At 38.8% G+C, this 27,744-nt stretch overlaps 2 protein-coding genes across 2 annotated transcripts; both read right to left on the bottom strand.

Moving 5' to 3' along the window:
• Positions 1 to 1,100: 1,100 nt before the first annotated feature.
• LOC306737627 (sodium/hydrogen exchanger 9B2) lies at positions 1,101 to 10,921 on the bottom strand (the record flags this gene model as incomplete). The annotated part of the gene is made up of 12 exons (XM_079219376.1): positions 1,101 to 1,162; positions 1,526 to 1,748; positions 1,874 to 2,010; positions 3,043 to 3,151; positions 3,384 to 3,533; positions 3,926 to 4,032; positions 4,433 to 4,608; positions 6,872 to 6,999; positions 7,246 to 7,391; positions 9,072 to 9,242; positions 9,611 to 9,812; positions 10,763 to 10,921. The coding sequence occupies 12 exons, from the start codon at positions 10,919 to 10,921 to the stop codon at positions 1,101 to 1,103; spliced, it is 1,770 nt and encodes a 589-aa protein (XP_079075502.1).
• Positions 10,922 to 12,567: 1,646 nt separating this feature from the next.
• bdh2 (3-hydroxybutyrate dehydrogenase, type 2) lies at positions 12,568 to 20,047 on the bottom strand. The gene is made up of 10 exons (XM_079220269.1): positions 20,042 to 20,047; positions 17,904 to 17,994; positions 16,770 to 16,848; positions 15,762 to 15,858; positions 14,607 to 14,715; positions 14,179 to 14,239; positions 13,888 to 14,001; positions 13,428 to 13,486; positions 13,159 to 13,251; positions 12,568 to 12,852 (listed from the first exon to the last, which is right to left on the bottom strand). The coding sequence occupies exons 2-10, from the start codon at positions 17,973 to 17,975 to the stop codon at positions 12,799 to 12,801; spliced, it is 738 nt and encodes a 245-aa protein (XP_079076395.1). The 5' UTR covers positions 17,976 to 17,994; positions 20,042 to 20,047; the 3' UTR covers positions 12,568 to 12,798.
• Positions 20,048 to 27,744: the final 7,697 nt, after the last annotated feature.

Raw genomic sequence — 27,744 nt, 5'->3', positions numbered from 1 at the left:
ACACATTAAAAATACTTACTATATAAAAAATGCAATAGAAGAACAGTTCTTGATTTCTATATCATTTATTGTTTAAAGAATATTTGGTAAAAAACTAATGCTCAATTCTGTAGCTTTATCATACATAGTTGCTAATAATACACAATGAGGCAATGTAAATAAATTAAAATCAAAAATAGAGTTATACTGCATACTTCTGTAATAATACAAAATTCAATCAAATGTAGCAAATGTGAAAAAAAAAAATCTACTTTCCCTTACAATCAAAGGTTGGGTTTACATGAATGTTTTGAGTATGGACATCATCAATGTTGAGCATTGGAAGCCAACAGTGATTGTAGCAGATTACAGTAGTTTTAGCAGCAACGTGTGGGAACCAAAAGGAAAGTGGTGTGAATAATTTTTTTCCCTGAGTATTTGTTGACTACACAAACCCTTCTCATCACCAAGCTAATACACATTTATTTAAAACATACACATAAATACACACCTGTACAAATATTGTACAGAGTGCAGAACATCTAAAGACTTGTCAACTGTGTGGTCTAATTTAAAACAATAACATATTGCTACTGTCAATTCGTTCAATCATGCAGCCTCCCAAATGAAACAGCGTCTACTAAAAACACATCATTACAACCTGTTCAAGTCCAAATACAGTAAATAGTTAACGGATACGTTTTATATAAAAAGGAAAATGGGCAAAAAGGTGGATTCCGTGAAAATAAGGGGCAGGAGAAAATCTCCACCTTTACAAAAATGTAAACCATATTCATGCCTCGCACTAATACAGCTAATTAAAAGTTAATTTGGGAACAAAAACAAAACCGCCTCTTGTATACTTGTCATACAGCATGGCAGTGCAGTCGCTCAGATGTGGGTCATTTGTTTTGGAGCCTGAGGCCTGGAAAGCACCAGAGGCTATTAATACAGAGTGAATTATGTGTTCCTGCAGCACGGCAAACATCAGGAGCTGACCGGCAGATAGAGAGACAAATAGGGCCACTCGGTGGCTGAAGGAAAGCTCAGATATCCGAAGTGTGAAAGCACCTGTGAAGTCTCTTTGAATGTCCTTGCTTACTGTATGAAAACAGGTGATGTCAGAGTGTGCTCTCATAGGTAACAGGGGTTTCATTGTCATCATCATCTCCTGCTGCAGTACCTAGGAAAGATGGAGAGGCGACAGAGGGAGGAAAAAACTTCTTAAGAAAAGCTTCAGTTAAGGTCTGGTTACATGCAAGTTAGATTCAGTAGTAAACAAACACGAGTTGCACTTTTGCACCGTGGACTAAAGTACAATGGAAACAATACCAGTGTTGTGTGAATGTAAAAGACTGAAGGGCATGGATGACAGAGTAAACAGAAGCAACCTATAACTATGCAAATCCTTATCAGAGTCTATGCATCTATCAAAAAGGTGAAGAAGGGGAGCTTTGTAGGAAAGTATATTCACTACTCAAACACGACTGCGAAGCAATGGGGGTGCTGAGCCGAGTCGAAAAGTTGAATGTAGAACTTTACCTACCCAATAAAAAGGCTGATACATTTTGTTTGACTGGCTCACCACAGGCAGAGTTCTTTGGTTTCTGTAACAGGCAAGGTCCAGCGAGCCCTATTAAAAGAGCTCCTACAGGGGCGGTGAGAAGGATGGCCAGCACCGCCACAGTCAACACGTCCATGCCGTACTTCTGCAGGTCCGTGTCGCCCTTCGCCCTGGCCATGTCTAAAGCTGTGGAGCCTATAGCTGCCTGATGAGGAAAAGGACATTTACCATCACAATGATAGGATAGCTAGCAAAAAACATTTGAATGTGTGTAGTTTTTAGATACGTACAACAAAAACTATTGACTGACATATTTAAGCACCGACATACCTGCACTGTGGCTTTGGGCATCCACGCTAGGGCGATGAACACTTTTTCCCGCATGGTAAAGCCCGCACACAACACACAGACAAAGGTGAACAGGATTCGAACCAGCAGGGCAATGAGCAGCGTGGAGATACCCAGACCTAAACAGCCAGATAGACAAGAGTCATACAGCGGTGTTACACTATATTAGTTTAACTACAATACAAAAACAGTAATTATTACATCGCCAGTAAATGTATGGTGTATGTACTCTTACTGCTATCGCATGTCCTATTACACTGTAGAGTCCTTTTTTCGTCTAAAATACAAAGAAATAAAACCAAGAGTGTGGGGGAGATATATTTGTGGCCCCTTTTTGTAAAATAAATGTATTTCTATAAATAGACTAGGCCATTTGAAACAGTAAATAAAGACTTTTTTTTAATTTAAGACATTAAATTAAATATATAATAATCTCATATTGCATGTGTCAGAACACAAAGAGTTGTATTGCCATCAATTGGACAGTAGAACAATTTTGTAACAGGGTCAATGTTTATCTAATTTCTGCTAAATCTCTGACGGGAGGTGCAGAAGCAACACCAGCCATCTGGAACAAAGACTGGAGCCGTATAGGTATGAGCACATTTCTAGAAGGACAGTCTGCAGTCTCAACAGGTAAAGTTGATGTTGTCATTAACAGGCCAAGGTGGTCTGACATATATTGTACATTATTGCAAATACACACCATATCAACCCTCCAAATATGTTCCTAAAGAAGACAATGCTCTGAAGTTACATTGCAGTGAAATGTCTGTCATGTTTTCGTCCATATTAAATAATGTCCTAGAAATTGATTGAGTCTTGTTATGTTTAAACTACTGCTACTTGCAAAATACCAAAATATTATATTTTGTATACTTGTTCTGGTTCGAATAGGATTGCTTTTTTGGGGAGAAATTTCCCAGGGTACTCTCATACGGGAATTTCTATGGAAGTACAGTACAGAGTCAGGTTTTAGTATTTACTCGACACAGACAGATCTTAGAATCTACTGGGGCCTCTTTTTGACTATGGAAATATACTCCATTTACATCCATACTGTCACATTTGAATCTCTCTTAGTAAAAAGTCAACTGCATGTTTTATTTTGTGTGTGTGCGTGTCTGTGTGTGTGTAGGTGGTCATCTCACCAACTGTGAGTCCCTCCAACTCAGAGATTCGAATTTCTGCTCCTATTAGTCCGAAGAGTAGCGGTTGAAACACATCCCACGCCCACCCAACCACTTCCTCCACACGTGCCTTTAGACAAACAGAAAAACATGTCATTTTTAAGAAGGTTTTCTTTGACATGCAGACAATGAAGGACTCGTTGTACAACCCAGTAGGTTGATAAAAAGTATGCTTGATAAATTAATTAATTGTGAAATATGCCCCACTTCTCTTGCCAAAAGCGCTAAAGGTGGATTATTGTGAGTAGAGAGTTGACAAATACGAACTATGCATTACATATCTGGCATGCATATGTTGTTACCTTTTCTGACCCCCAGCCGAGGCCAGCCAGGAAAGACATCACCAGGGTGCAGAGGCCTCCGGAGCCGGGAAACCCAGCCACATTGCTGCCGAACACGGCAAAGACAGACAGACCCAGCACCAAGAAGGATCGCTTTATGACCAAGTGTTTCTAAGTGAAAAAGACAGTCAATAATTAAATACAGAACACTGAAATATTCCTAAATCTATCAATACAAATGCTCTATGTCACACTTGTAAGGTGCTGGCAGATACTAGGCAGTTCATGATGTTTTATAACAGTGGTTTATCTCAAAATGCAATTTACTTGTATTTAACCAGCACTGATTCAAACAGAAGGAGTCTTAAAGGCTATTAAAGTTGAGATTTCTGTTATGTAAGGAAATGTGTGACCCACAATAACATCTCCTCCTATGTTATCCCTGTATACTTCCACACTTTTCCCAAGTGGTGTCACACACAGGCTGTGGTGTAAAATGGTGTAAGGATGACTAAGCAATAGTAAAACTAGATAATATAGTAATGCAGCAAGAGCATGTCTACCTGGTCCACACTGGGAAAGTACTGGATGAGGAAGCCAAGAAGAATCCCAATAACCGTCCCACCAGCCACCTCCAGTACACCTCTCAGGAGGTTGAACCAAGTGGAGCCTAAAAGGATCAGCATAAAAAATAAACAATAGAATAAGATGAACTAATTGTCCAATTGTGTGTCAACAAGGACCATTCATGACAGTAGCATTGTAAACATTGATGGTACTATTTAGTGTTTTAAATGCAGTTTAGTATAGCCCTACAGAGGCTCTACATTGTGGTAAAATGGAGTTATGTCACACAAAATGCACTGTGACTTGGCACAAAAACACTATTTTAATGGGAGTAAGCAGCCCTCTCACACCCTCTGCTGAGCGTCTGACAAACTACAGATAGAAGTTGCTTATTTCATACACTTTTCCAAGCTGACGTACACTGAACTTGCTGCCCCTGGAAATAAGGTGGTGTTCCAGAACTTCTTTTTTTTCACTTCTGAACACATACATCCACTGGCTACCTGTGGCAAAGGCCATGCCGAGACATGTGGTGAACCCTGTGATGGCAAGAACGTCGTCAAAGCTGCCTGCAGCCATCAGCAGGGTGGGGATGCCCTGCTCCACGCCGTAACCGTCCTTCTGCAGCAGCAGCATGGAGGGCACCACGACTGCTGGGGACACAGCACCCAACACAAAGCTACAATTTGAAGGAGATGAAAACAGATAAAAGAACAACTTTTTTATTTAATTTAAACCTTTATTTAACCAGGAAGTCCCAGAGATTAAAAGAAAAGAAAAATCTCTTTTTCAAGGGAGACCTGGCCAAACAGGCAGCAGCATAAAAAAACACATAGTTACAGACAGAAAACACAGAACAAGACAAGTTAAAAGAAACTAAAAGCTAAGAGACAGTGACGTAACAGAGTTAATTTAAGACAGATTTACATTTTAGGGAACCTGCCTCTATTTCTTTCATTCTAGATTTAAAAGCAGTCAGTGGTATCAGTTCTCTGAGCTTTAAAACATTCTGAGGGGGCAGAGTACACAAAAGCCCCTTTTCCCATTTCCGTTCTGGCATTTGGGAGAGTATAACAAAGTCCTGAGAACGCAAAGAATATTGTCCAACACTTCTCTGCATGATAGAAACACACAGATAGTTTGGGAGCAGACCATGGATGCTTTATAAATAAGGGTGTACCAATAGAGCCTACGGGTGGCCAAAGCAGGCCATCCTACCCGAGAGTATAACTGACAGTGGTGAGTCCGAACCTTACAATTTGTAATGAACCGCAGTGAAGCATGGTAAGCTGCGTCCACTCTACGAAGACAGTTAGCAGAGGCATGCATATAAAGAAGATCACCATAGTCCAACACAGGTAAAAAAGTAGCAGCAACTAATCGCTTTTTTACATTATTTTAAAAGCACAGCTTGTTTAAAAAATAAAAACCCAGTTTAAACCTCAACTTTGGAAAGCATCCGCCTTCAAATGTGCTTGGAGATATGCAAAGGGGAGGAATTACTCTCGAATTTATTTAATCCACTGCGATTAAAAAAGCTGACATCACACAACTGCTGACAAGGCAGAAATATGAAGGCCCTTACTTTGACAACAAGTGACCAAGAAGATAAGAGGTTGTAATATGATCTAGTGACAGTTGGAGGGCAGTGTTTTCTATCATCGGCTTTGTGGGAACATGTTTCTTGTTCATAAAGTATGTTGTACAGAATTATGCCGGATTCGCACTGGACCTGAAAGCGCCGCTTCATGTCACTTGTTGCGTGAGCAGTAGCCTAGCGATTCTTGTGTATTAATGTGCGTCTGCCGTCACTCTGTTCAGACACAACTGGTAAATACGTGGAATAGGTACGTAATATAAATAGCCCAATCACAAACAGCAGTGACACTGGGCTATTTCTAATAAATACTGTGGGTAGACGTTGAAATGTTGTCATGTGGGAGGAGAATTAGAGGAATTTAAACTCGGAGAAAAGCAGGGAGAGAGGGGAGGAAAGTCAAAAGCATGGGAAGCTTATTTTATCATTTATCAGTGTGAGATCATTTAAAATACATTTTACAAATACATGAATGAATTAATTAATATATACTTTATTAATCCCCAAGGGGAAATTTTGTAAACATCATATATATTGTTTATAGAAGCTATCACTGAAGATCGGGAGATGGAAACGGACATCTGTTCCGCGTCTGTGTGAGCAGCCCAATTGGTTTACTGGGCGCCGAAAGGATGCCGAAAGGATGCCGCCAGCGCTCCTCAGAAAACCGTGGAGGTCGCATCGCTTGCAGTGTGAACCCGGATTAAGTCATCAAAGCCTTCCATGTCTTGATAGGCTTGACATTCTACCTCTGTTACAATCTACCTAGTAACTGAATGTAATAAATGAGCTCAGAGATCAGAAAAGTCTGCTTACACAGCAAATATGTTGTAAATTTAAAATTATTGATTTTATTTGCATTAGGAAAATATAAGAAATATTACACACAAACGAGACCTAGTCAAGGCAAAATCCATCTGCTTTGAAACTATGACAATGTTGACATCTTAAAGATCAGGTTCCCTGGATTTACTACATCTGAAACTGACTGGGTTCTGCATTGGTTAAGCAATAGTATTTAAAACACAATATCATTGTGAAGGCTTATGAACAGGGTTCAGTTCCTCCTGAGGACCTTTGTCACATGACACACGTTCTCCCTCCTATCTGAATCCTCACTGCCAAATTATTTAATAAAAAGAAGAAATTGCAGGCTACATAGGGCACAGTTTCCTTGATGTGTGTGTGTGTGTATATATATATATATATGTATATATATATATATACATATATATATATATATATATTCTTCACATCAAGGAAACTGTGCCCTTCTGTCTGTCCTAGACATCCTGTAATGTAGACAATGAAGAGTGGGGATGGAGTGGAAGAGTATTATATTTACCCAAGGATGAAGCCCCACACCCAGGGAAAGCCCATGAGGAAGTGAGAGATCAGGGCTGTGGTGCAAGCCTCTATAATGCAGGGTCCAGAAGCCACACGGATGCACACAGCTTTCAGTTTCCTCAGAGCCTGACAACACGAACACACACACATCATTCCAGAGTTTGTTACAGTGATTAATGCACTTTTATATAGCGAGATAATTTACGTGTAGGAATGCTTAGTACTGAATGATTTTGATTAATTGGCTGGAAAATCTGAAAATGTACTTCATGACACTGTTGCATTACCGAATAACATTCTGCAAAGCTCAGATTTGCTTTTCATTGCTAACATTCATGTGTGAAGATACTAAGATTCGATTATGTAGCGTACCGTGGGATCCAACCCCAGACCAGCTCTGGCCAGAATGACAGCCAGAGCGATGTTCCTCAGTGACGCAGACCATCTGAAGTCAATGCCCTTGACTGAGTCTGATACAACTGGAATGTTTCTCAGCATGAAACCCATCAGGAGCATACCTGCAACACAGCAGAGGGTGTGAGAGAGGACAGATGATCCTTCATGACGGCCTCTCACACAGATACAGAGCAGGAATAAAGACCACCTGTTGCTTTTTGAACTTACAGTGCTCACGTTGGACACCTGAGACCCTCTGTAGGACTATGATTGCTGTTTTATAACACTAATAATTTGATTTTAACAAGATCCAAACCTTCTCTAAAAAGACAGCTGCCAAACATGCAACATGACTGGGATAATTACATTAACATGTTACAAAATATTATTGAAAATTGTTCTGAATTTAAGATCTTTATGATCACTACGATAAATGGGTTACATCAAAAGCAGACCAACGATGAACTGCAACGGGGAAATAATACATAAAGAATAAATATTCAACATGTTAATGAGAGTGGAAAGAAGACTTGGACTCACCACGATATTCTACTATTGTTATCAGAAACAGACATTGAACCTATTTGAGGGAAAACTACAGGAAGATGCAGTTTATAGAGAACCAAACTTCTAAATCTATCCAAGCTGTACTTCAATCTACCTTTTGATGTTATTTGCGAATAAGGAGTGGCTCCAGTTTCCTTGATTTTTATCTTGTTAGGGGTGCAGCTGATGGATTTTGATTTCCCAAGTCATATCACCAGGAATTCATATTATATTGCATTCAAACCTTTACCAATTGCGAAAAAAGAAAAAAAGAAAACATTTACACTATCCTCTGATCAACGTAGTGATTTTTTCCAAGCCAGCATTAATTATGTAAAATAAGATTAAATTGCATTACATCGCCTCAGGTAAAAGCAAAGCCTACTAAACCACAGCCTGACCAAGACTCATGTCTTTTATTTCATAATTAGTGACAAAATACGTCTTATCTCATCTCAATAAATATCAGTATCACTGACAACCAGCAAAATACTAAAAGATACCAACAGGGTCCAAACCAACATCAGCTAATGTGTACCCAACCAGGGTCGGAAGGAGTGAGTAACTGTTTGTTCAGTTAATCAAGAAGTCTGATTTGACCTCATGTTCTTTATTCAAATCAATGACAAAGGTGAAATGACTCAGTCGGTAGATTACTTTGGTATAAGTCACCAAATGAATACGTCCATGCCAAATAATGTGCAATACTCATTCAATTAAGCTGCTACCAGACAACACACCTGTAGTTAATTCATAAATAGAGAATGTCTTGCAGTATTTATATATTATTATAGTTCGAACATTATTTTTTGCTGGGCCAGTTCTTGTAAATCGAATGCTTCTCAAAGACATTTAAGTTTAGTTTTAGATTATTTAAGATCTTCAACTGTAATTCAAAAAGCTCAGTCAAATGTTAGTATCATTTGAAAAGCAGTTGTTAAAAACAACGGGCTCTAATACGGGTATTAATACAGTTATTTGTACTGTACATACATCATTCTCTGTTTACTGATCAATCTGCTCCAACTGTAGCACTATGGTGTTAAATAATGATTCCATGGGTGAGCCTGCATGTAATCTGGCTAATTGTTCTAAACAAATATATGAGCGGCATTAAGCAGTCTTAACACAGACCCTGAAAGATGGTGTATTGTGTTACTAAATATCACACTGGTGGAGGCATCTGTGTTAACTAAATAAAAGTTTGTATAAACACACCCGTGCATAACGCATAGCCACTAAATACTGAGCCTTACCGAGGAGAGGTGGGAACGGTGGAAGTTTGGGCAAATGGATGAGAGTCACCACTTTGCCACCGATGAGTGCACAGATGAAGAGGATGGTGATGCCAAACAGGTTACCCCCTGGAAGACACTCTTTCTCGGTGATAGACCACACCGCACCAAAGAGCACAGCTGCCAGAATGACTAGAGCGGACACAGGGGACTGATATTAGATTATTGTGTCATGTCATAAGTCACTATAGTGTTTGTGATGACAAGAGTGTGACCTGTATTTTTATTAACCTCTAAAGCGTCTTCAAAAAGGAAGTGATTTAATAAATAAGACCTTGTTGATGATTGACTGCTTATCTTTGCGACTGTGTTTTGTAATGTGAACATACAATGTAATATTGTGTATATATGTACCTATTCTATGTATGTATTCATCTACAACATTGCTCAATTTTAGTAGTTCAAAGTATACAAGATACTCATATCTGCAGTTTTTACGCTCGTGTGAAAACACTTTCTGTGTAGGAACTTAACGAGCCGACATGACCCCACTTGCTTACGTTTAGTAATGAGAGAGGCCAGAAGGCCTCGTGGTGGACATGGGCAAAACCTGCGGAGCAAAGGGCAGCAGACCACTGGCGGGTCTGTGTTAGTGCCAGCATCCACCACCGGGTTTCGAGGAATAAAGTAGGTGGTCTCCTCTGTGACATTTGGACTTGAGCAGCGCCGCACCACCACTTGGATCTGGTTCACATTCAGGTGCTGGAGGAGGAGGATCACAATATGGAACAGGTAAGGCTTGCCTGGTGGACATATTGTATTGTGAGATGCCTTAACACCACATCTGTAGACGCAATACACGATAAGAGAGATATTTTGCTTGACAACCTCACTTCTAATTGGATTTTTTTTAATATGTTGTAACATCTTGCTTTTATATAATTACACTCATGATTTCACGCGTGGGAATAATATGCAGATTAGAGTACAAAATGCCTTAAACATGACTATTGACTGCAGTATTAAATGCAGGAAATTTGTCTCAATATGGTCTTACACATGTAGCTGAGCAGTCAACATTAAAGGGACATCTTATGCAAAGCACCAGATCAAAAGGTGTCACATTGACATAAATATGAACGCCTTTCTTATGGAAAGATTAGAAAATGGTAGATGTCCCTGGTAGATAGCCATTTTAATTGCCGAACCCTTATTTAGTATTGTGCCCTATCTGTATTATTGACACAGAGATACGTCATACTAGCAGATTACAGGCAAACGTTTCTTGTAAACAACAGTAAACATATGAATTTGCTGATGAATGTGACTCAGAACACCCTCATTGTCATACGGTCAAGGTACATTAACGTATAGTTTTGACTTTGAGAATTAAAGCAAAAAATGATGAACACATGATCTCAGGTCAACAAGAAATTACAAGGTTATATAGCAGAATATTAAAACATAGTAAAATCAACACAGCGGATTAATGTGAAAGACAAAGAAGCAGAGCCATATCATTCATATGTTGTCTAAAATATCTTATTTAGTGAAAAGAAAACCCCCACAAAGGCTATGTAATTTTCCTCTCAAGAAACTATACACATTATTAGGCTTATAAACACATTTTCAGTTTTGCCAAGATTGGAAAAACAGAATATAAGTAGTACATTACACCAGAGAACAGTTGTTAGTGAATAAAAAAAAAATACCTCCACATTGTTTGCTGCAGGTAAAACTTTTACGTCCAGCAGTGGGCTTGTTCCAGGACTGGGTGTTGGACTGGGTGCCAGACTTCGTGCCGGACTTGGTGCCGGACTGGGCACGAGGATGGGCTCCGGGGTAGCCGGTTTGGGCTGAGTATCCTCCATGACAAACTGGCAGCAGGTTTTCTGGTCCACTCACTTCTCTCTCACAGCACATCAAGCAGAGGGGTGGGGTTGGCCATTGATGGGCAGTGCCTTCACTTCTGGTTTTGTGTGTTCGGCTCCGACTGCACACTCCTATTCATGGAACATGGTTTTATCAGTAGAGAAACAAATTATTGTTTACTTTATAAATGATGAATAGCACAGGTGTTGGTACAGGTGGAAATGATACATTTGATCTCACAGGCCTGTTTTTCCAAACATACAGGCTTTAAAGTTAAGATGTCAATTTGTTTCATATTGTTACATTTAGTATAAGAAATGAGTGACTGAAAAAAAAATAAAACTAACAAGGTGTCAAGCCCCACGATGTCTCAATTAAGATGTATGGGGCTAATATGCAACTACATGCTGATTGACCTGTAACTCACTACAATGGACGAATACATAACTCTTAAGAGCAATAGTTAAATCTATGTTACACACACGTGTACAAAGGACACACACAAGTTAATAACCAATTCACATGAAGCCAAACGCCACTACAATGTTTCGACAGTTGTTCATGGCAGCAGACGTCACTTAATCCCCTTGCGAGCAGAGCGACTCTAATCAATGCTTACAGCTCGGCCATATGGCGCATGGAGCTGGATGCTCGGGCAAGTAGGTTAGAGTTAACCAGACTGTCAGCAGCAGAGCTATGCGACAGTCTGGTGTTAGCCAGCAGAGCAGAGGTTGGTTCAGTAGTATGCCCCTGAAGAGGCGCGCACGCACGCGGAACCACATTTGAAGTAACTACGCTCATGAGCTCACGTTAGTCAGTGTAGACGTCACATCCACGCCTCACGTTCAGAGGCGACAATGAGCCTATTATCGGACGAGGGCGGCAGTGGCTAAATAACGCGACTCAGAATCTCCTCATATGAACGAAGTTACAGTAGCATCCTGTCGTTTCGCCGGCGGGAAAAAATAAACGTCCGGGTGTAAGGTAGCGTCGAGTTGTCACGATGTAGCTATCACACTATAATGTCTTCACTCTGGTTTTGCCGTTAGCTAGCTAACGTAATTAGCGCAAGTTATCATTAAGTCCCCCTAACCGTAACGCAACCGCCACGGATTTAACGTTACACTGCCAGCGTCACGTGTAGCTTGCTACCGCCAAACGTCAGATTTCTATCACAGCTCGACTCACTCCTGTGACACGGAATCAATTTTTGAGAGGGAAGTCGTGTCCGATGTTGGATTCTTCGCTGCCTGTGTGCTTCCGACCAACAGCTGTCACATACCCCCGACCCACCACGCGCACGGTAGCTAGCCGGAGAGACCTGGTCCTGACCTCCCCGACGGGGCTCCCTAAAAGTATAAAAACCCACAGCAGCTCACCTCATATGGTAAACAGAGTCATCGCGTGTGAACCTCCAGTGTGCAGCGTTTTCTGGCAGGCATGAGGCAGATAGAGCAGCGAGGAATGAGGCGGATTAGTGATGGCCAAGTAACGTTAAGTAAGTAGCGCGCGCAGGAGTGCCTTGTGGGGGGTGAGGGGGGGTCACATAGAAAAGTCACTCAAGGGTGTTTGTAAAGAAGACGTTTAAACATATTTCATTATTCCATTTGCATTATTAATCACATGACCAAATTGCTTTGTGAGATATTTAAAAATTGATTTTATTTAAGGTGGTACAATAAGGTGATTCAGTAAATGTGTTACAATTTCAGACAACATATTTATATTTTGGCATTGCACGGATTTGCAGGATTGGTTCCAGTTTGAACGTGGGAAATATCTCCCACAGAATCAGTTCATCACTACAGCACAATTTAAAAAAAGATGATCAAGTCATTCTTGAGGCATTTTCTTTTGGCTTAAAAAAAAAGCTTTTTCAGAGTCGCCATCCTCCATCTATGATTTGCTCTGTCCCGGTCACATAGGCAGACTGTGAAGAAGTCAAGAAACATCAGATCACTGGGAAATAATTTCACTGCTGACCCATCAACAACAACCTTCTGTGCATGTATAACTATTAGTTGTTTACTTTGGGGTTAAGCATACACTCAGGGACAGAGATACTGAGGTCATGAGTCCAAGTAACTCTCCCCTCTCGAAAGGACATTTTATCAGACAACAAAAATTAAGTCAGAATTTTTTTCCTGATTATTTGAAATATATATATATATATATATATATATATATATATATATATATATATATAGACATGGGTGCATTATCTGCAAGCACTCACCTCATCGGATGCCAGGTATACGCACAGGTACGCCACTTCTTCAGCTGTGCACATTCTGCCAGTTTTCTGTCGTGCCATGAAATCCTTATACGCCTGAGGACACACACACACACACAGACAAACACACACACAGAGAGATGAGTTACAGTTAGAGCATTTTTTCTTCCTGTGGAAATCAATATAAGATGTACCTGTTAAATGACCCATGAATTAATCTCCATTAATGTCAGATTAAGATTAGAGAAAATGACAGTAAGAGCCTAACACACCTGTTCTGGGTCAGGTTGGGCCTCGATCCTACCTCTCAATGATGGAGTATCAACAGTACCTGAGAAAATATAAAAGAGAAGCCCAGAATTTATTCTTTAACCTTCATTAACACAAACACATTAAACACAGAAGTATAGATACCCTTAGACTCATTAAATGATCATGATAACTAACTAGGTATGACTGGGTTCAGTTCAGGTCTGCTGCACAAATAAAAGTTTTCGCAGCAGTTCTTCAGACTGGCTATGAAGGGACAACCTCCAGGTTTGTATATCTTTGAAATGCACAATATCCTCAAACATGACAAACCCTTAATTTTTTTCTAAGAACATCACTTGTGATGAAAATTTATCTTCAAGGATGTCTACAGTTTCTATTGAAATGCCAGTGACCTCGATTAATACTTGATGAAGAATCAAAGGACACATGGTTTTAATTTGCAGATTGCTCTAAACTTACCAGGGCAGACACAATTACAGCGAATGCCTTGCTCAATGAAATCGGCCGCTATAGATTTGGTGAGCCCAATCACGGCAGCCTTGGAGGTACTATAGACGCACCGGTTCACAACACCTGTGTCGAGGAAACGCATATGTCACTCACACAAAGACACACACACACACACAGAGCAATGATCTGAGTTAAGAGGATTAGCATGAACATGGTCATACTTCAACGACTTAATGTCCCTTTTTTTGGGCATAATGTGTTGCTCATCTACAGTGTAACGATCTGCAGAAGTGTATTTACCTTTTATGCTTGATGCAACAGATGCCATGTTGATAATGTTTCCTGACTTCTTTGCCAACATCTAGAACAACAAAATAAATCAGGAAGGTGGCATATCAACAGAATATAATTGGTAAAAGGAAGAGTACTATTGTGCAATGGACTTTGGTTTTCATTATTATGGAACAGATCAATAAGAATTGCTACATGATTCAAGATAAAACTCCCCATCGAGACAGTTTTGTTAGTTTGTGGCTAAAGCTGGATTAGTGATTGGGCAGTTGCCGCCCATCATGCCACGGGCTCAGAGTAATGCAGCTAATCCCAGTGGACAAAAGGATGAGAACAAATGAAAAGCATATGTCACTCAATTTACAACAGCACCTCTTGCATTCTCCCGACAGCAGAATAAACAGTGTTAAGCGTTTGGTAAAGTGGGCAAAGGTCACCTTCGGTAGGAACGCCTTGCTCATGAGGTACATGCTGCGAACATTCACGCTCATGGTGAAGTCCCAGTCAGCCTCTTCACAGTCCAAGATGGAGCCGTGGTGCACAAACCTGGAGACAGTAGATGACACGTAAACTTACAAAGGATAGTATCACATGCATATAACTTCAGCTAAGAGGTATACCAACAAATATGTCCATCACATATATCATTATTAAACTGAAAATAAATGCTGCGTTAACCCCCTCAACATTTTACTGAGCCTGTTAATTTAGCAACCTTTGTTAAGGAGATTGACAAAAGGTCAAGCAGAGGTTAAACCTTGTAGGGATTTTGGAATGGAATAATGAGCTCAACGTGGAGACAGAAAAACAAGTAGAATCGCTATTCACCCAGAACGTGTTAAAGGGTAAGGCTGGTAATATTTTGGGCAAATGTGTGCATATATGATTGTTCCTCAAAATTGTTCCTGCATCACCTTATATTATTCCTAATAGGTTAACCAGCAATCTCAAAGAGATATACGTTTGATAAATAACAACGTATTTTTATGCATGTTTTACTAAAAACATATACATGTTAAATACTTTATAAAATGCACTCAGTTGGAGTTAATGAGCTCTTGTTTTGTCATCTCATCAGTTAAACCAACAGAATGTATGCAAGCCTTTTATATTAAATTTAAAGTTTCAAGTCGGCGACAATTTTCAGAACAAGATGAACATTTAGGCTCTCCCCTGTGGCTCAAATGTGTACTGCAGATATAAAGGGGAAATAAAGAAGAAATTCAGCTAAATTTATTTAACGAGCCTAATAAAATCTTATGCAACCCACCTGTGGGTCCTTACCCAGCCTTTTTAATAATGACTGACCTAAAACCGCTGGGATTTTTTTTGCAAATATCACTTTAAAAAGGAGCAGACAGAGAGAATAACATTTGTCATGGACTATTTGTTGTGCTAACCAATATTTACAAAATAAACTTAATTGCTGATGTTATTGGGTAATGAAGGAACATGGCATCCAGTGAAACAGTCTGGCTCATTGACTCATGAGCTGTCTGACAATATAAAATAGAATATCATCTGATTTAATGTATTAACGAGAGGAGGTCAGTATTACTACTCTGGTAATTCAGAACAGATTGAAAACGTACCCAGCAACATTGAACAGCACATCCACACGGTCATGCTCCTTGGCTAAGGCTTCAACCTGGTCCTTCTTAGTCACATCCACCACCTTAGTCTTGATCCCTGTTGGTGAGGAGAGAAAGAGCGCTTTGGTTCTGGAGAAAAGGGAACATTTATTTGAACGATGCTTGATCTGTTTAATGAAACATACAAATGTAATTGTCTTGGTCTTTAATATTTAACATTTTATTGCAGGAGATACTAGATGAGGAAGACTGCCGACTTGTTACAAACATAGCAAATTAAATATTGCGACCGTCTACCACGTCAGTTATCCTGAAGACATGAAAGGCAAATAAAAAAATACATAAAATAAGCTAAATTAAAAAAACTAAAAAGCTTGTTGAAAAGGATATACATTGAAGATACTGAGAACAAGAATATGTTGTATGGAATGTTTTAACATTATGATAAGATTTGTATAAAATATATAGTAATGATATGATGGGGACAATATGGTTTAGTAATGATCAGTCCACTGTTTACAGACTTAATGTAGATAATTAGGAGAGTATGAATGTATTTTGGAGATCAGAGAGTAGTAATTAACTCATATAGTATAATTCAACTATAAGCATTTATAACATGTCATATTATATTATCTGTAGTTACGCTGCCATAAGAGAACTACTTGGGGCTACAAGAAACTGATTCATTTTTTGCTATTTTATATACCGACTGCTTAGTTGGTTTTGAAAGAAAATAATAAGCAGATTAATTGACAATGAAAAAATGCAGCCCTAAAAAAATATTGAAAAACAAGACTTAAAGCTATGGATTGCATTTGAAAATGAAAACACTTTGAAAATATTTTAAATGTATATTTTTAAAAGTTACCAGGTTACAGAGGTTAGTGCAAAATCAAGGTAGAAAAGCGTTTGACAAAAAGGTGAAAAACTGGCCTCACCCATCATGGCTGCATTACCCTGATTGCCCAGCAGGGGCAGCCTCAGACCAACATAAATTAATCTTACCTGGAATTCCATCCAGCTCCTTCAGCTTCTCTCCATTGATGTCTGTCGCTGTGACTTGAGCTCCTTCCTTTGCAAACGCCTGCACAGGAGAAAAAACTTGAGTCAGTGCGAAGCAGTTAAACAATATCTGCACATATTATGAAACTCATATGCCCTTTTAGAAACAGTTCAAATATGTTGGTATGATCCTTTGATTCAAACAAATGTTTTAATTCTAAAATGGCTAAGGCTGTTTTGTAAAATAAGCTATTAATTATCAAGGTTGGGAAGAGTGAAAGGCAGGTAAATTTGATCAACTTCTTTTTTAAAATCAGATTTTTCCATTTAAATGCACACAATCACATCCACTGACTTCAAACGTTAATTTAAGACAGTGCAGACGCCACAATCTCATTACCACGTACCTACAGACTCAAAATGAATTGTTAACCTTAATCTCTCAACCCTGTCTTTAAATCCATTCCACACCGGCCAGCTGCTAGCTGAGGACTGACTGCATCATTTACCACAGAGCAGAACACATCAGCAAAATGCACATTTTGAAGTCTGAATGGAAACAGCTAAATCGACCCTCACACACCATGTGCAACTTTTAATAGGATGTGATTTGAATCTAATGATCCGCAGCGTAAATAGACCTCTCTTTATTAGAAATCGTCCACACTACACAAACCCCTTTATTACAAGGCACGGTTTTAAAAGACATCACTAGGAAATGGATGTAATGATGACCCAATCTCGACAAGGATATGTGCGAGTGAACTTCAAGTGTTTTGCTATCTCTTAGGCAAGAATATTGTGGATTAGCCTGAATCCAGCTGTTTCTATAACACAATGTATTGGTGACAGATTTATATTAACAACTCTTATATTTCTGAGTAAAATTCAACCTATTTACCCCCGTTTGGTATAATAACGGGGTACAACTAGAACTTAAGCAGGCAACTAAATACATGCACATAGCTTGTGTTTCTGTAGCACAATAATTTGGAAGAAAAATGTCCCGATTTAAATTTTGATTGCACAAAAAAAAGTCAAAATATGCATGACTATGGCACCACAAGTTATATAAAATTATCCTATGGGATTTTGCAGGAAAAGTATCAGTGAGAAATGTATAATAAAGCTCATTACTATTGCTGCAGCACGTCCAATCCCCTGCGCAGCGGCTGACAACACGATCACTTTCCCGTCGAGGCGACCCATAATGCACCTCTCACTGCTGCTGTGATCAAAACAAACAGAACATAGGGTATTGCACGCAGGTTCATTTTGATGATAAAGGCTTTCCTAAAAATCTCCTGATGAGCATTAATTAGATATTTACAATACCGATACAGATATTTTCAGTAACTAATGATACATGTTGACTAAACATTTGTTGATCCAAATACATAACAGTTTAGGTAAATCGAGTTTCCTGTATTTGACGACTTACGGCCTCAGAGAACCATCATATGAAACCATTATGCATTACTAAGCATTAGAATACCTATGGCGAAGATGAAGTGGCATAGTATCAGATTCTATATATCTGAATTCATAGAGAAACACCCCATAAATAATCTGTAGTACACTGGAATAGATCGTTTTTAAGTGCCAGGCCATGAATATGCAAATCAGTTGTATTACTACATGAAGACATGTAGCCGACAGTCACAGGCCTTATGAGGAAATGTGGCATTGTATATCATATCTGCAAAGACAGGGTCATTACTATATTATTCTAATCTAATGTTCAATAATAAATATGCATGTTAGGCATGATAAACCTCAAAGCGTACAAAACTCATTGCAAATACGCACCCACAAAATATGTGTGCTGCCTTTTTACATTTTTTTTATGGATGAAAGAAGATTTCAATATTTCCCTTATGTTCTCATATTCAACCAATATATGTTAGATATAACCAAATGTGTTAAATGTATGTTGAAGTGTGAATGCTGTTTGTTTACTTTCCTACCAGAGGGTGGTGCTGCTCACCCTGTGCGTCTTCAGTCTCTGTTGCATTGCAAGTGATTGTACTGGAGACTGACGTCACAGTCTGCTTTTCACTTCTGCTTTTACTTTTCCTCCCTCAACAAGCACACGTCCCGGGGCTGATAGCCCCGGTGCAAAATAAAGCAAAGTAAAAAAAAAAGCAGTGCCACTTGTCTTTTTCTTTAGAAATATTTTCAATTTGTATTCCTGGCATTGATATTGTTCCACAGTGGTGCGACGTGTTTATCCATGCATGACCGTTCGGTATTTAATTATGTGCACTATTTTTGTTGTTTACAACTTCAACACTTGACTTGTATATACATGTTTTATTTATATTCATTGTTATATTGTCTGTCATTAGTGCTTCTGATATATGTACAGCTATGTTTCCACTACTTGTGTACACAACAGTCCTGTCTATTATCTGCCTATATTTGTCCAGCTTTGTTGTCATTTCTATTTCTGTGTAACTGCCTATGTAATAGTTTAAAAGACGTCACGCAGGAAGAGGGCCGCAACTAATTGACGTTATATTGATTTGTGAAGTCATACTCTCGGACTGGATGAAGGCTTTATTAATGCTGCAGATATAAATAGCAGTTCAAGTGTTGATAGTCTCAGTGGCACTTGGAGGCATTAATGCATAACCTGGTTCAAAAGCAAAGATGATTCTAAGTTAATTGAGGATTCCCAGTGTGCTCTCATTAAAAATAATTATTTTTGTCGATATTTCGAGATAGTGGTAATAAAAAAACGTTTTAATACTGTCCGTCTAGGGCTTCCGTAACAGTCAACTGTAACTGATCACTTTAATACAGAAGGCAACTTCATTCATGATCTAGAAAAGTCTAAATATAGTCTCAAAGACAGTTTCCAACTACGTTTAGCTATACCTGTGAAGTTCAAAATAAGGTTTTAGTTCTTTTTAAAAAGGGAGGCTTTAATGCAATTGCCGGTTAGCTTGATCGCAGTACTATTTTGATTTGGGACTCTAGTGCTGCTGGCAGTACTATTATTGTTTTTCCAAAGAGTACTTGAGTATTTGTTGTGCTACTGTACACCTCTGGATCGATAGCCTGCACTCACTTCTTTGATTCAGATCGTTGCATAACACGTTTCTTTTAACGTGCCACTACACAACTCTACACGTATTTGCTGCAGCGCGGACGAAATGCACGTTGTAGTTTAACACACTGTGACAACCTCCAAGGTGAAATGTGCACATTAAGCCTACTATTCACGGGTTGCAAAGCCAAGTAAATGCCACGAAAAACGCACGGAAACTCACCCTCTGTTCAGGTCAGGTCTGACACGATGAACGTCAAAGACTAGGACGCGCACCACACGTGACCTAATGCTTGTACCGCCATTGGTCCCAGACCAGGAAGTGTGCACGACAGCAGTTCGCTCGATGAAATTGAGAGCAAGAGAGAAATTGAGAGCAAGAGAGTGAAGTGTCTTTGCCTAACAGGCGCACGTTTAGTTAAATATAACCTTTTTTTCCTGCAGTAGAATACATTTATTTAACTGTATGATAGTTTTAAGCTACCTCTTCAAATGTATCCAAATCTGTATTTGAGAGTCTACAATTTGCTCCAGTAACTTTTAATCATAGCTATGGTGCAAACATGTGGGAGTTGATTATTCTTCTGGTGGGTGTGAACTGTCTTGATAATGTAATTATTAGCTTGTGAAAGACCTATAAATAAATATAAAGACCTAAAAAGGTACCTTTGAAATTAAGTCCTTAAAGTGCCGGGAAGAAAAGTGAACACCTCATTTCCATGATACCTGGAAAAACTCCATCTGCTGACAAAGATCATGTGATTTGATCAAATATATATATGTATGTATATATATATATATGTATATATATATATATATATATATATATATATATATATATATATATATATACATATATATATATATATATATATACATATATATATATATACATATATATATATATATATATATATATATATATATATATATATATATATATATACACACACACACACACACACACACACACACACACACACACACATACTCAATGGAGCTTGAGATGAGACCGTTTTCTTAACTGCTGTCAATTGTCTTACTCTGTTTTTAATTATAAACTCTAATAATTATACTACTCTAATAGTTTTAAAGGCCACATTATTTATAAATGTAACTAAAATAGTCATTGCTTGTTGGATTCAGTACATCTTCTGCTATTTTTATATCTCAATGCCAATTATTTTCCTCTGCTGTACTTCAAGTATGGTCTATTGTTTTTTGCCATTAGTTTCATCTGCTTTCGTGTATTTGTATATTGATGCAGGTGCATAAAGAATGAATGTGTGCAGAAGATAGAAGCACAATATGTGACTGGTTGAAGGACTGCATTAGTCTGTCGAATGATAAAATATGCATGCACAATTGCAAAAGGCTGGTCCAGCCTAACAGCTGTTCTTGAATGAGGCCAAGGGGTAGCGAGGACGCAATAATTTTCTTCATCACCACAGTCAAGTGGACAGGGAGCCAGTCTGTTCCACACACAAGGAATACACTTCAATCAATGGACAATAACATGCAAAGACAGAGTGAGTGGCAATTACACTGTGGTAGTCTCTGCATCTGGTCACTTATTGATGTGGAACACGACAGTTTATGTTCCTAAATCTCAAGTTTTTTCAGTTTTTATTTAGTATTTGTTTCACTATTTGTCTTTATTAGAAAAAAAGGTATGCACCCAAGAGACAATGCAATGATGATTTTTTAAAATCATTTTTGAATTATTATAATTTTTTACAAATAAAGCAATTTTTGGGGGAATCTGTAGAGCCATCAAACAAATCCATGTGAAACGAACATACTTCACATGAATCTCTCTTATCCTGTCACTCATGCAGTGAAATGTCCTTGTAATTATTGTTCCTCCATGAACACATCTTGATCCAGTCACATTAGTGAAACCCTCATTGTCATTAAGACAGAAACACTTATTAAGACTAAAAGATGATAACTTTTAGAAGTGGAATTAATAATTGTCTTTGACGGTAGCTCTTACCTTTCTGAAGTTACAAATTAGGAAATAGACTTTTGTTCTGATTGTAAGCTTTTTTGAATGCTCGTCCGAAAGAATAATAATAGGAAGAACAATTTAGCACAGTGTCTTTTCTTTAATTCAGATTATACCATATGAACACCATACCTCTGCATTATTGAATCGTAGTTTAGGCCCTGATAGGTGCTGCTACAATATTACTGGTCAGCTCAGACCCTGTAGAACGGAAAACATTACGATTGTATCACTCATGAGGAGGCAATTACCGGCACCGACAAGAAGTACATAAATAGCTTCGAGCACTACCCAGGGTTCTTAAAAGAGCACAGACAATTCCGTCGTAATGAATTACAATTACATTTTGAACTGACATATTGATTACAAAGTCCCATAAAGGCCAACTTGGCTTCTTTCTTTGGACAAGTGTAATTATTCGTTTGGCACTTGACATTCTGCAAAGATAATTGGAAATGTTTTGTCATATATTTTCTTGGAAAAATAAATTGGAGATACTAAAAGTATCAGTATTCCATCAGGAAAACAAAGCCAAACCAATATTGCATTTGGCTTTCTAAGTCTTTTGTCAGATCAGAATCAGCTTTTTTGGCCATGTGTGTTTACACATACATGGAATTTGACTCCAGTTTCACGTAGCTCTCATCGTACATTAAATACTTAATGAAACAGAGGGAAACAAGTGAGAAAACCAGGACTGAGGCATTGGACTCCGAGCCAGATGAGGATGCATAATGTTCGACTTTGACCTTAAATCAAATTGTAGATTCTTTCTGATGAATGGGCTCTTTCAGGTGTGGGCCGTAAAACCAAAGAATGAGAGAGACAGGAGCTGAAACAAACTGCAGATTCATGAATTCAGGAAGCAGAGGGGGAGGAATGCAGATCATTATGGGGGACAAGGAGCGTTAAATGATTAATTGGCCAGGTGAAGATATCTAAACTTGCTGAAAGTACAAACAGAAGTGATTGAGAATCCACCAGTAATAACCAGAATGAGGCAGGAAAAAGGTGCAGGCAGGCAGATACAGGTTTAAGGAAACAGGGCTCAGATGAAGAATCCAGTTCACAGGTTGCAGAGTACAAAGGGCAGGAAAGCAAAGGCATGAAGCAACGTTGACAATCTGGCAGGAAATGAGTGGAAATGGGCCGGTGATATACTGCAGGGGTACTGTGGGTTCGTCACTATGAGTGACATGTTGCATGGTCAGAGATTCATTATTACAATTGATCACAGAAGCAGCAGCTAAAATATGTAATAGCAAGCGTTTCACTCGCACTACCCATGATCCGCAGCCTATTTTTATGCTTCAGGCCAGTGATAAGTGGCTCTGAACGCTGCTAATGTGATCTACACTCTGAACTATCCTGTGAGCTGCTGCTACTCTGCTGCTCACGCTACGCCTCCTGTGCAGACATAGTGCACACTTACCTCGAGCACAATTTTATATACTAGGTTAACCCTCGAGTTTCATAGCGCTCGAGTTTTGGGTCAAAACTCAATGCAAAAAATGTATGTATTGTCCAAAGGTCGAACATATTTTGTTTTTGGATCAAATATAACTGTATACAAGTGTAATATAAAGGGTTGACTGTGTTCTCTGATTGCAGCTTACTTCATTTTAGGAACAGCCCCATACTGAAACACACAATATGGAATACTGCTCCATCTGTATCTTTAGTTTGCAGATATTGTTTTGGTAAATATGTCATTGCACAACATAGCCTACCACCTAGCAGTGAATAATACAATACAATGACACAACAAGTGTTGTTTGTTGTCAACACTAAAAGCCAAACGGCTCGTTGAATCGGCGACAGCCAGGCGTTTCCCATCATGCCCTGTGTCTTGTAGTCAGTGTCAACTTTACTTTTAGTTTTGCAAAGGACACAAACAACGGTGTCCTGGACAAAAGTCCTGCTTATGTTTGACCTATATATTGAATGTTATACGACAGTCAGTTGCCCGTAATGCCGTGCATCACATATGCGCGCTAAATAAGTATCCGTATCTGACGCAGCGCAGCACTGACTGAGCTGCATTATTACATGTCGGGAGTAAGAAAGGGTTGACTTACAAATAACTTTGCTTATGTCTCTGAGGACCTCTATGAAAAATATGTGCTCTACTACTCAGACACTATTCATCACACTGATTGTTTCTTAATACCTGTTATGATGTATGTTGCTGTCATGCTGTATGTAGCTCCAAATGTGACAATCAGAAAAGGATCATGTGCTTTATGAGTCATATTTTATCAGGCAATATATGTTGTTCAACATAAAGCTTTATCTTGAATTGTCTTTAAAAACTAATTAAAAAGTGCATACACTTTAGGACCAAAAGCTATACAGTTATCCTGATGAACTGCTTAGCATTTATTTTGCCTTTTGTTATCAGTACTTGAACATAAATCATATTTTTTTGTCATTAATTTGTGGCACACAGACATGGCACCAAAGCAAAAACTCATAATCCCCCTAAAGAGCTAGAGACACGAAAAAAAACACCATTACATTTTCCAAAAGGGAGATAATAAAAATAAGTCTGTGCAGCTATAAATGCAGAGGATGGATTCCAATCCAATGTTTGTGCCTGGTGTATATTTCAAGCTGTTTAAAATAGATATTGAGTGACTGAGTGACAACCAGATGATTAGAATTATCTGCACTGGACTATGAGATCTTGGCAGACATTCATTGTGTATGTACCACTGCCGCCACTCCTTGTTGTTTCAAAACAAAAAGGGAGACACTTTGTTCCAGGACTCTCAACAGGGCAGAAGTAACTTCAACACCATAGCATTGCCATGCATTAAGACACATTGCTCGTCGCAAAAGCTGTGCTGTTTGCTGGAAATAAAGCAAATTTTGTAGATAATGAGAATCAAAGGTTTCCCCCGTTTAACGTTTTTTTCTCCTCATTCAAATTGGAAATGGATGACGATATTTGCAATTACCTAAAAAGACGAAAAAAATCCAGCTTCGTAACTCTTCTTGTGTTTCACTGGGATCCTCTCTGGAGGGTCTCTCTACCTTCAGATGAGTGTGAAACATGCACTCTTCGTCCCTGCACTTCTTGTTGCAGAGCCTCATCATGATTCTCCTTCATTGTTGGTTAACCGCCTGGACTTCTTGTTCCAGGGCCTCATTTTGCTGGTGCATTGACTCGTTTCCTTGCTTCACCGCATTATAGCTGTGTTCAAAGTCTTTGACATTTTTGATCTCCTGAGCTTGTTATTGAAAGTCCCTATTATTTTCTTCACCATTGCAATGAGTGTTCAGGGACCACCTCGCCAATTTATGGTTGACTGTGAGCGTGTTGTGGGCGGGATATGAAGCCGATCCACTTGCAGGCATTTCCAAATTGATTTGGAAATCAGGTTTTGGAAATCAGAATATTTTTTGCCGTACGTACATTTCTTTATTTGTATGTATGTTAACCATTAAACGAGACCCCTGGATATGTGCAGGGTGTTTATATATTTCTGCTAATAGGCGCTTTCGCGTGTTGTTTTGTGTCAGATCGGCGAGTCTCAACGATCGGCCTGTTGTGTTGGATACAGGAGCGCACCACCTGACAGTCATTCAGTTCAGCAGCATCCCTCATTAATTCTGAGGTGCATTGAAGCAAAGTCTCCCTTCTGAAAACATGCAGCTAGAGCAATTTTTCCACCCAGTTATAAACATGCTCAAATTACACACCGAGGTGAGATTTTCTTATTTCTTTTTGTAATATTTGGTAAGACTGGAAGTCTGATCTGACCATGGAACAATCCTTAAACTTTAAATAAATACTGTATTCCAGCAGCAGCATGTATCAGCTGTGTTGTTTGCCCACCATGCCAGAAAGAGTCACCAGACCTGCACACACATGTGGTGTGTGTCTATATGTTGGAGACCAAGAGAGAAATAACAGTTGCAGTGGCAACCAACTTCTGTGGTGTCAGACTACAAATATTTGCAGCTGTCCTTTAGTTCAGCGAAAAACATCACTCTATTCACATCTGAGCCTTTTTCTTTTGAGCTCCACAACATGTAATTTATGACACTATATCCTGCAGTTATTGTTATTCACAAAGCCCATTTGTCAATTAGGTTTTGTATTTAATATTCCTGTCACGACCAAATGGCGGGCTTCTCATCAGGGGCACTAAATGATCCTTGTACTGCCAACACATGTATTACAAATGCAATAGGCATGTCTGCATTATTTAAAGTTTCAGTAGCGAAACTTATCACAGTTCAAAAAGGCAAGAACCAGCAAGGAACAGTCGTCCATATTTGGAAACCTTGATGGCAGACTGACCGTTCCCTTTGATTCTTGGAACATAAGATGAAAAAAGGGAAATTGAACAGCGAGTGAGAAAAGTGACATTTCTTTTGAGTTGATTGCAAAGCCACCAACATGACTAGAACAACTTTCATTAAAAATACATATTGTGTTATTCAAGAACATTTTCCAATGGCTACATTTTCCAATGGCTACCATAACATCTGTAGTTTATTACGGGGCAGTTGACCTTGGCATATGTATCGATTTAAGACCGTTTTCCCATCTCATCAAAATGCTATTTTTTGTCAGGCAGAGCAAAGACTCCCTCTAAGGCAAAACTGTGTACATCATATAAGTACATATCTACGCAGCTTCATACTTCACATATAATTCTTGTTCTCCCTCTAGATGGTTTTTGGTTCTGGTTTTTAGATTTTACACTACAGTATAGCTGCATTCATTGATTTATTGACCACAAAAGGGCAGACAAATAAACTGAGAAATATATCATCAACTTATTATGTCTACAGGTTAGTAAAAAGTTGCCTGCTAACATATCCAGAAGACAAACGCATGCTTCTGTCCATCTGGCAATTACTTTTACAGCTTTGGTAAGACCTCAACAACACAAGCATTTTTCCCTAATATGCTCTCTGAATTCGCTACTTTAAATTAAAATGTACATCATCTAGTTCTATCATCTTATAAGCGTGTGATTTAAAGGCAGATACACACTGCAGATGTTACACACAAAACACAAGAGAGGTTACAGGGAGTAACACGCTGCATATGCACCTGTGGTGAATAAAAGGTGACAGAACAAAACCCCAAATATACAGCGTGTGCTGTGAACCATGTAAAACAGTCATGTAACCAGTGTATGTGGCAATAGGTATAGGTATAGGCAGAATACTTCAAACAAGCAACGTCTTAGCAACATGTGGAATAGGTAAGAACGCCTCAACACGTATCACACCACAGCATCTGTGGCTTTGCTCCTGAGTACAAGGACAGCAATTACCTTTGAAAGCACGGCAGCTGGATAGTCTGTCATTTGATTCTTTAAACGATGTCAAAGAGTGGTGTCTGAGAAAAGATGACAGCACAGAGCTGCTTGCAGAAATTGGAAAGCAGAGAGTGGACATCATTTCTCTTATTGTACTCTTAAAAGGGGGGCACTTGTGAGCGGTGTGCTAAAGAAGAAGTATGGGTGAACTCTTAGTTTTTACAGATTGACCCCTCTCAAGGAGAAAAAAACTATAATGGTGGTCTTGTGGAACAATCACTAAAGACCTTTGCAAAAAACAAAATGTCATTCGAAATGCATTTACCTGGCTCCTGGCAGCAGAAGCAAAAGACCTATACAGCCAAAAAAACTGTAAAGCAGAAAACACCACAAATTTAAATTCAATGAGGTTTTCAAGAGCATGTAGGAGTTTCAAGAAATCCCTCAGAAGATTATTACTGAATGCATTTCTTTTGTAAGTCACTTGGTCTCAAAAAAAGAGTCTGTTATTCAACAATTTCTTCTGCGATTAAATAAGAATGAATTCTTAAGGAAGCTGAGCTGTTTCAACACAGAGGCTGCAAATTACAAATACAGTATCATCAAGATGTATACATGAAGTATACAAGTACAAGC

The sequence above is a fragment of the Taurulus bubalis genome, assembly GCF_910589615.1.
Source record: "Taurulus bubalis genome assembly, chromosome: 6".
Taxonomy (NCBI): Eukaryota; Metazoa; Chordata; class Actinopteri; order Perciformes; family Cottidae; genus Taurulus; species Taurulus bubalis.
This window is presented reverse-complemented; position numbering and strand designations above follow the sequence as displayed.

Excerpts from the sequence above, each read along its gene's own strand:
- bdh2 (XM_079220269.1), bottom strand. The coding sequence starts at position 17,975 with ATGGGTCGCCTCGACGGGAAAGTGATCGTGTTGTCAGCCGCTGCGCAG. Across the intron at positions 16,849-17,903 it reads TTGGACGTGCTGCAGCAATA|GCGTTTGCAAAGGAAGGAGC; the intron begins GTAATGAGCTTT and ends TCTCCTGTGCAG. Across the intron at positions 13,252-13,427 it reads CCCAACCTGACCCAGAACAG|GCGTATAAGGATTTCATGGC; the intron begins GTGTGTTAGGCT and ends GTGTGTCCTCAG.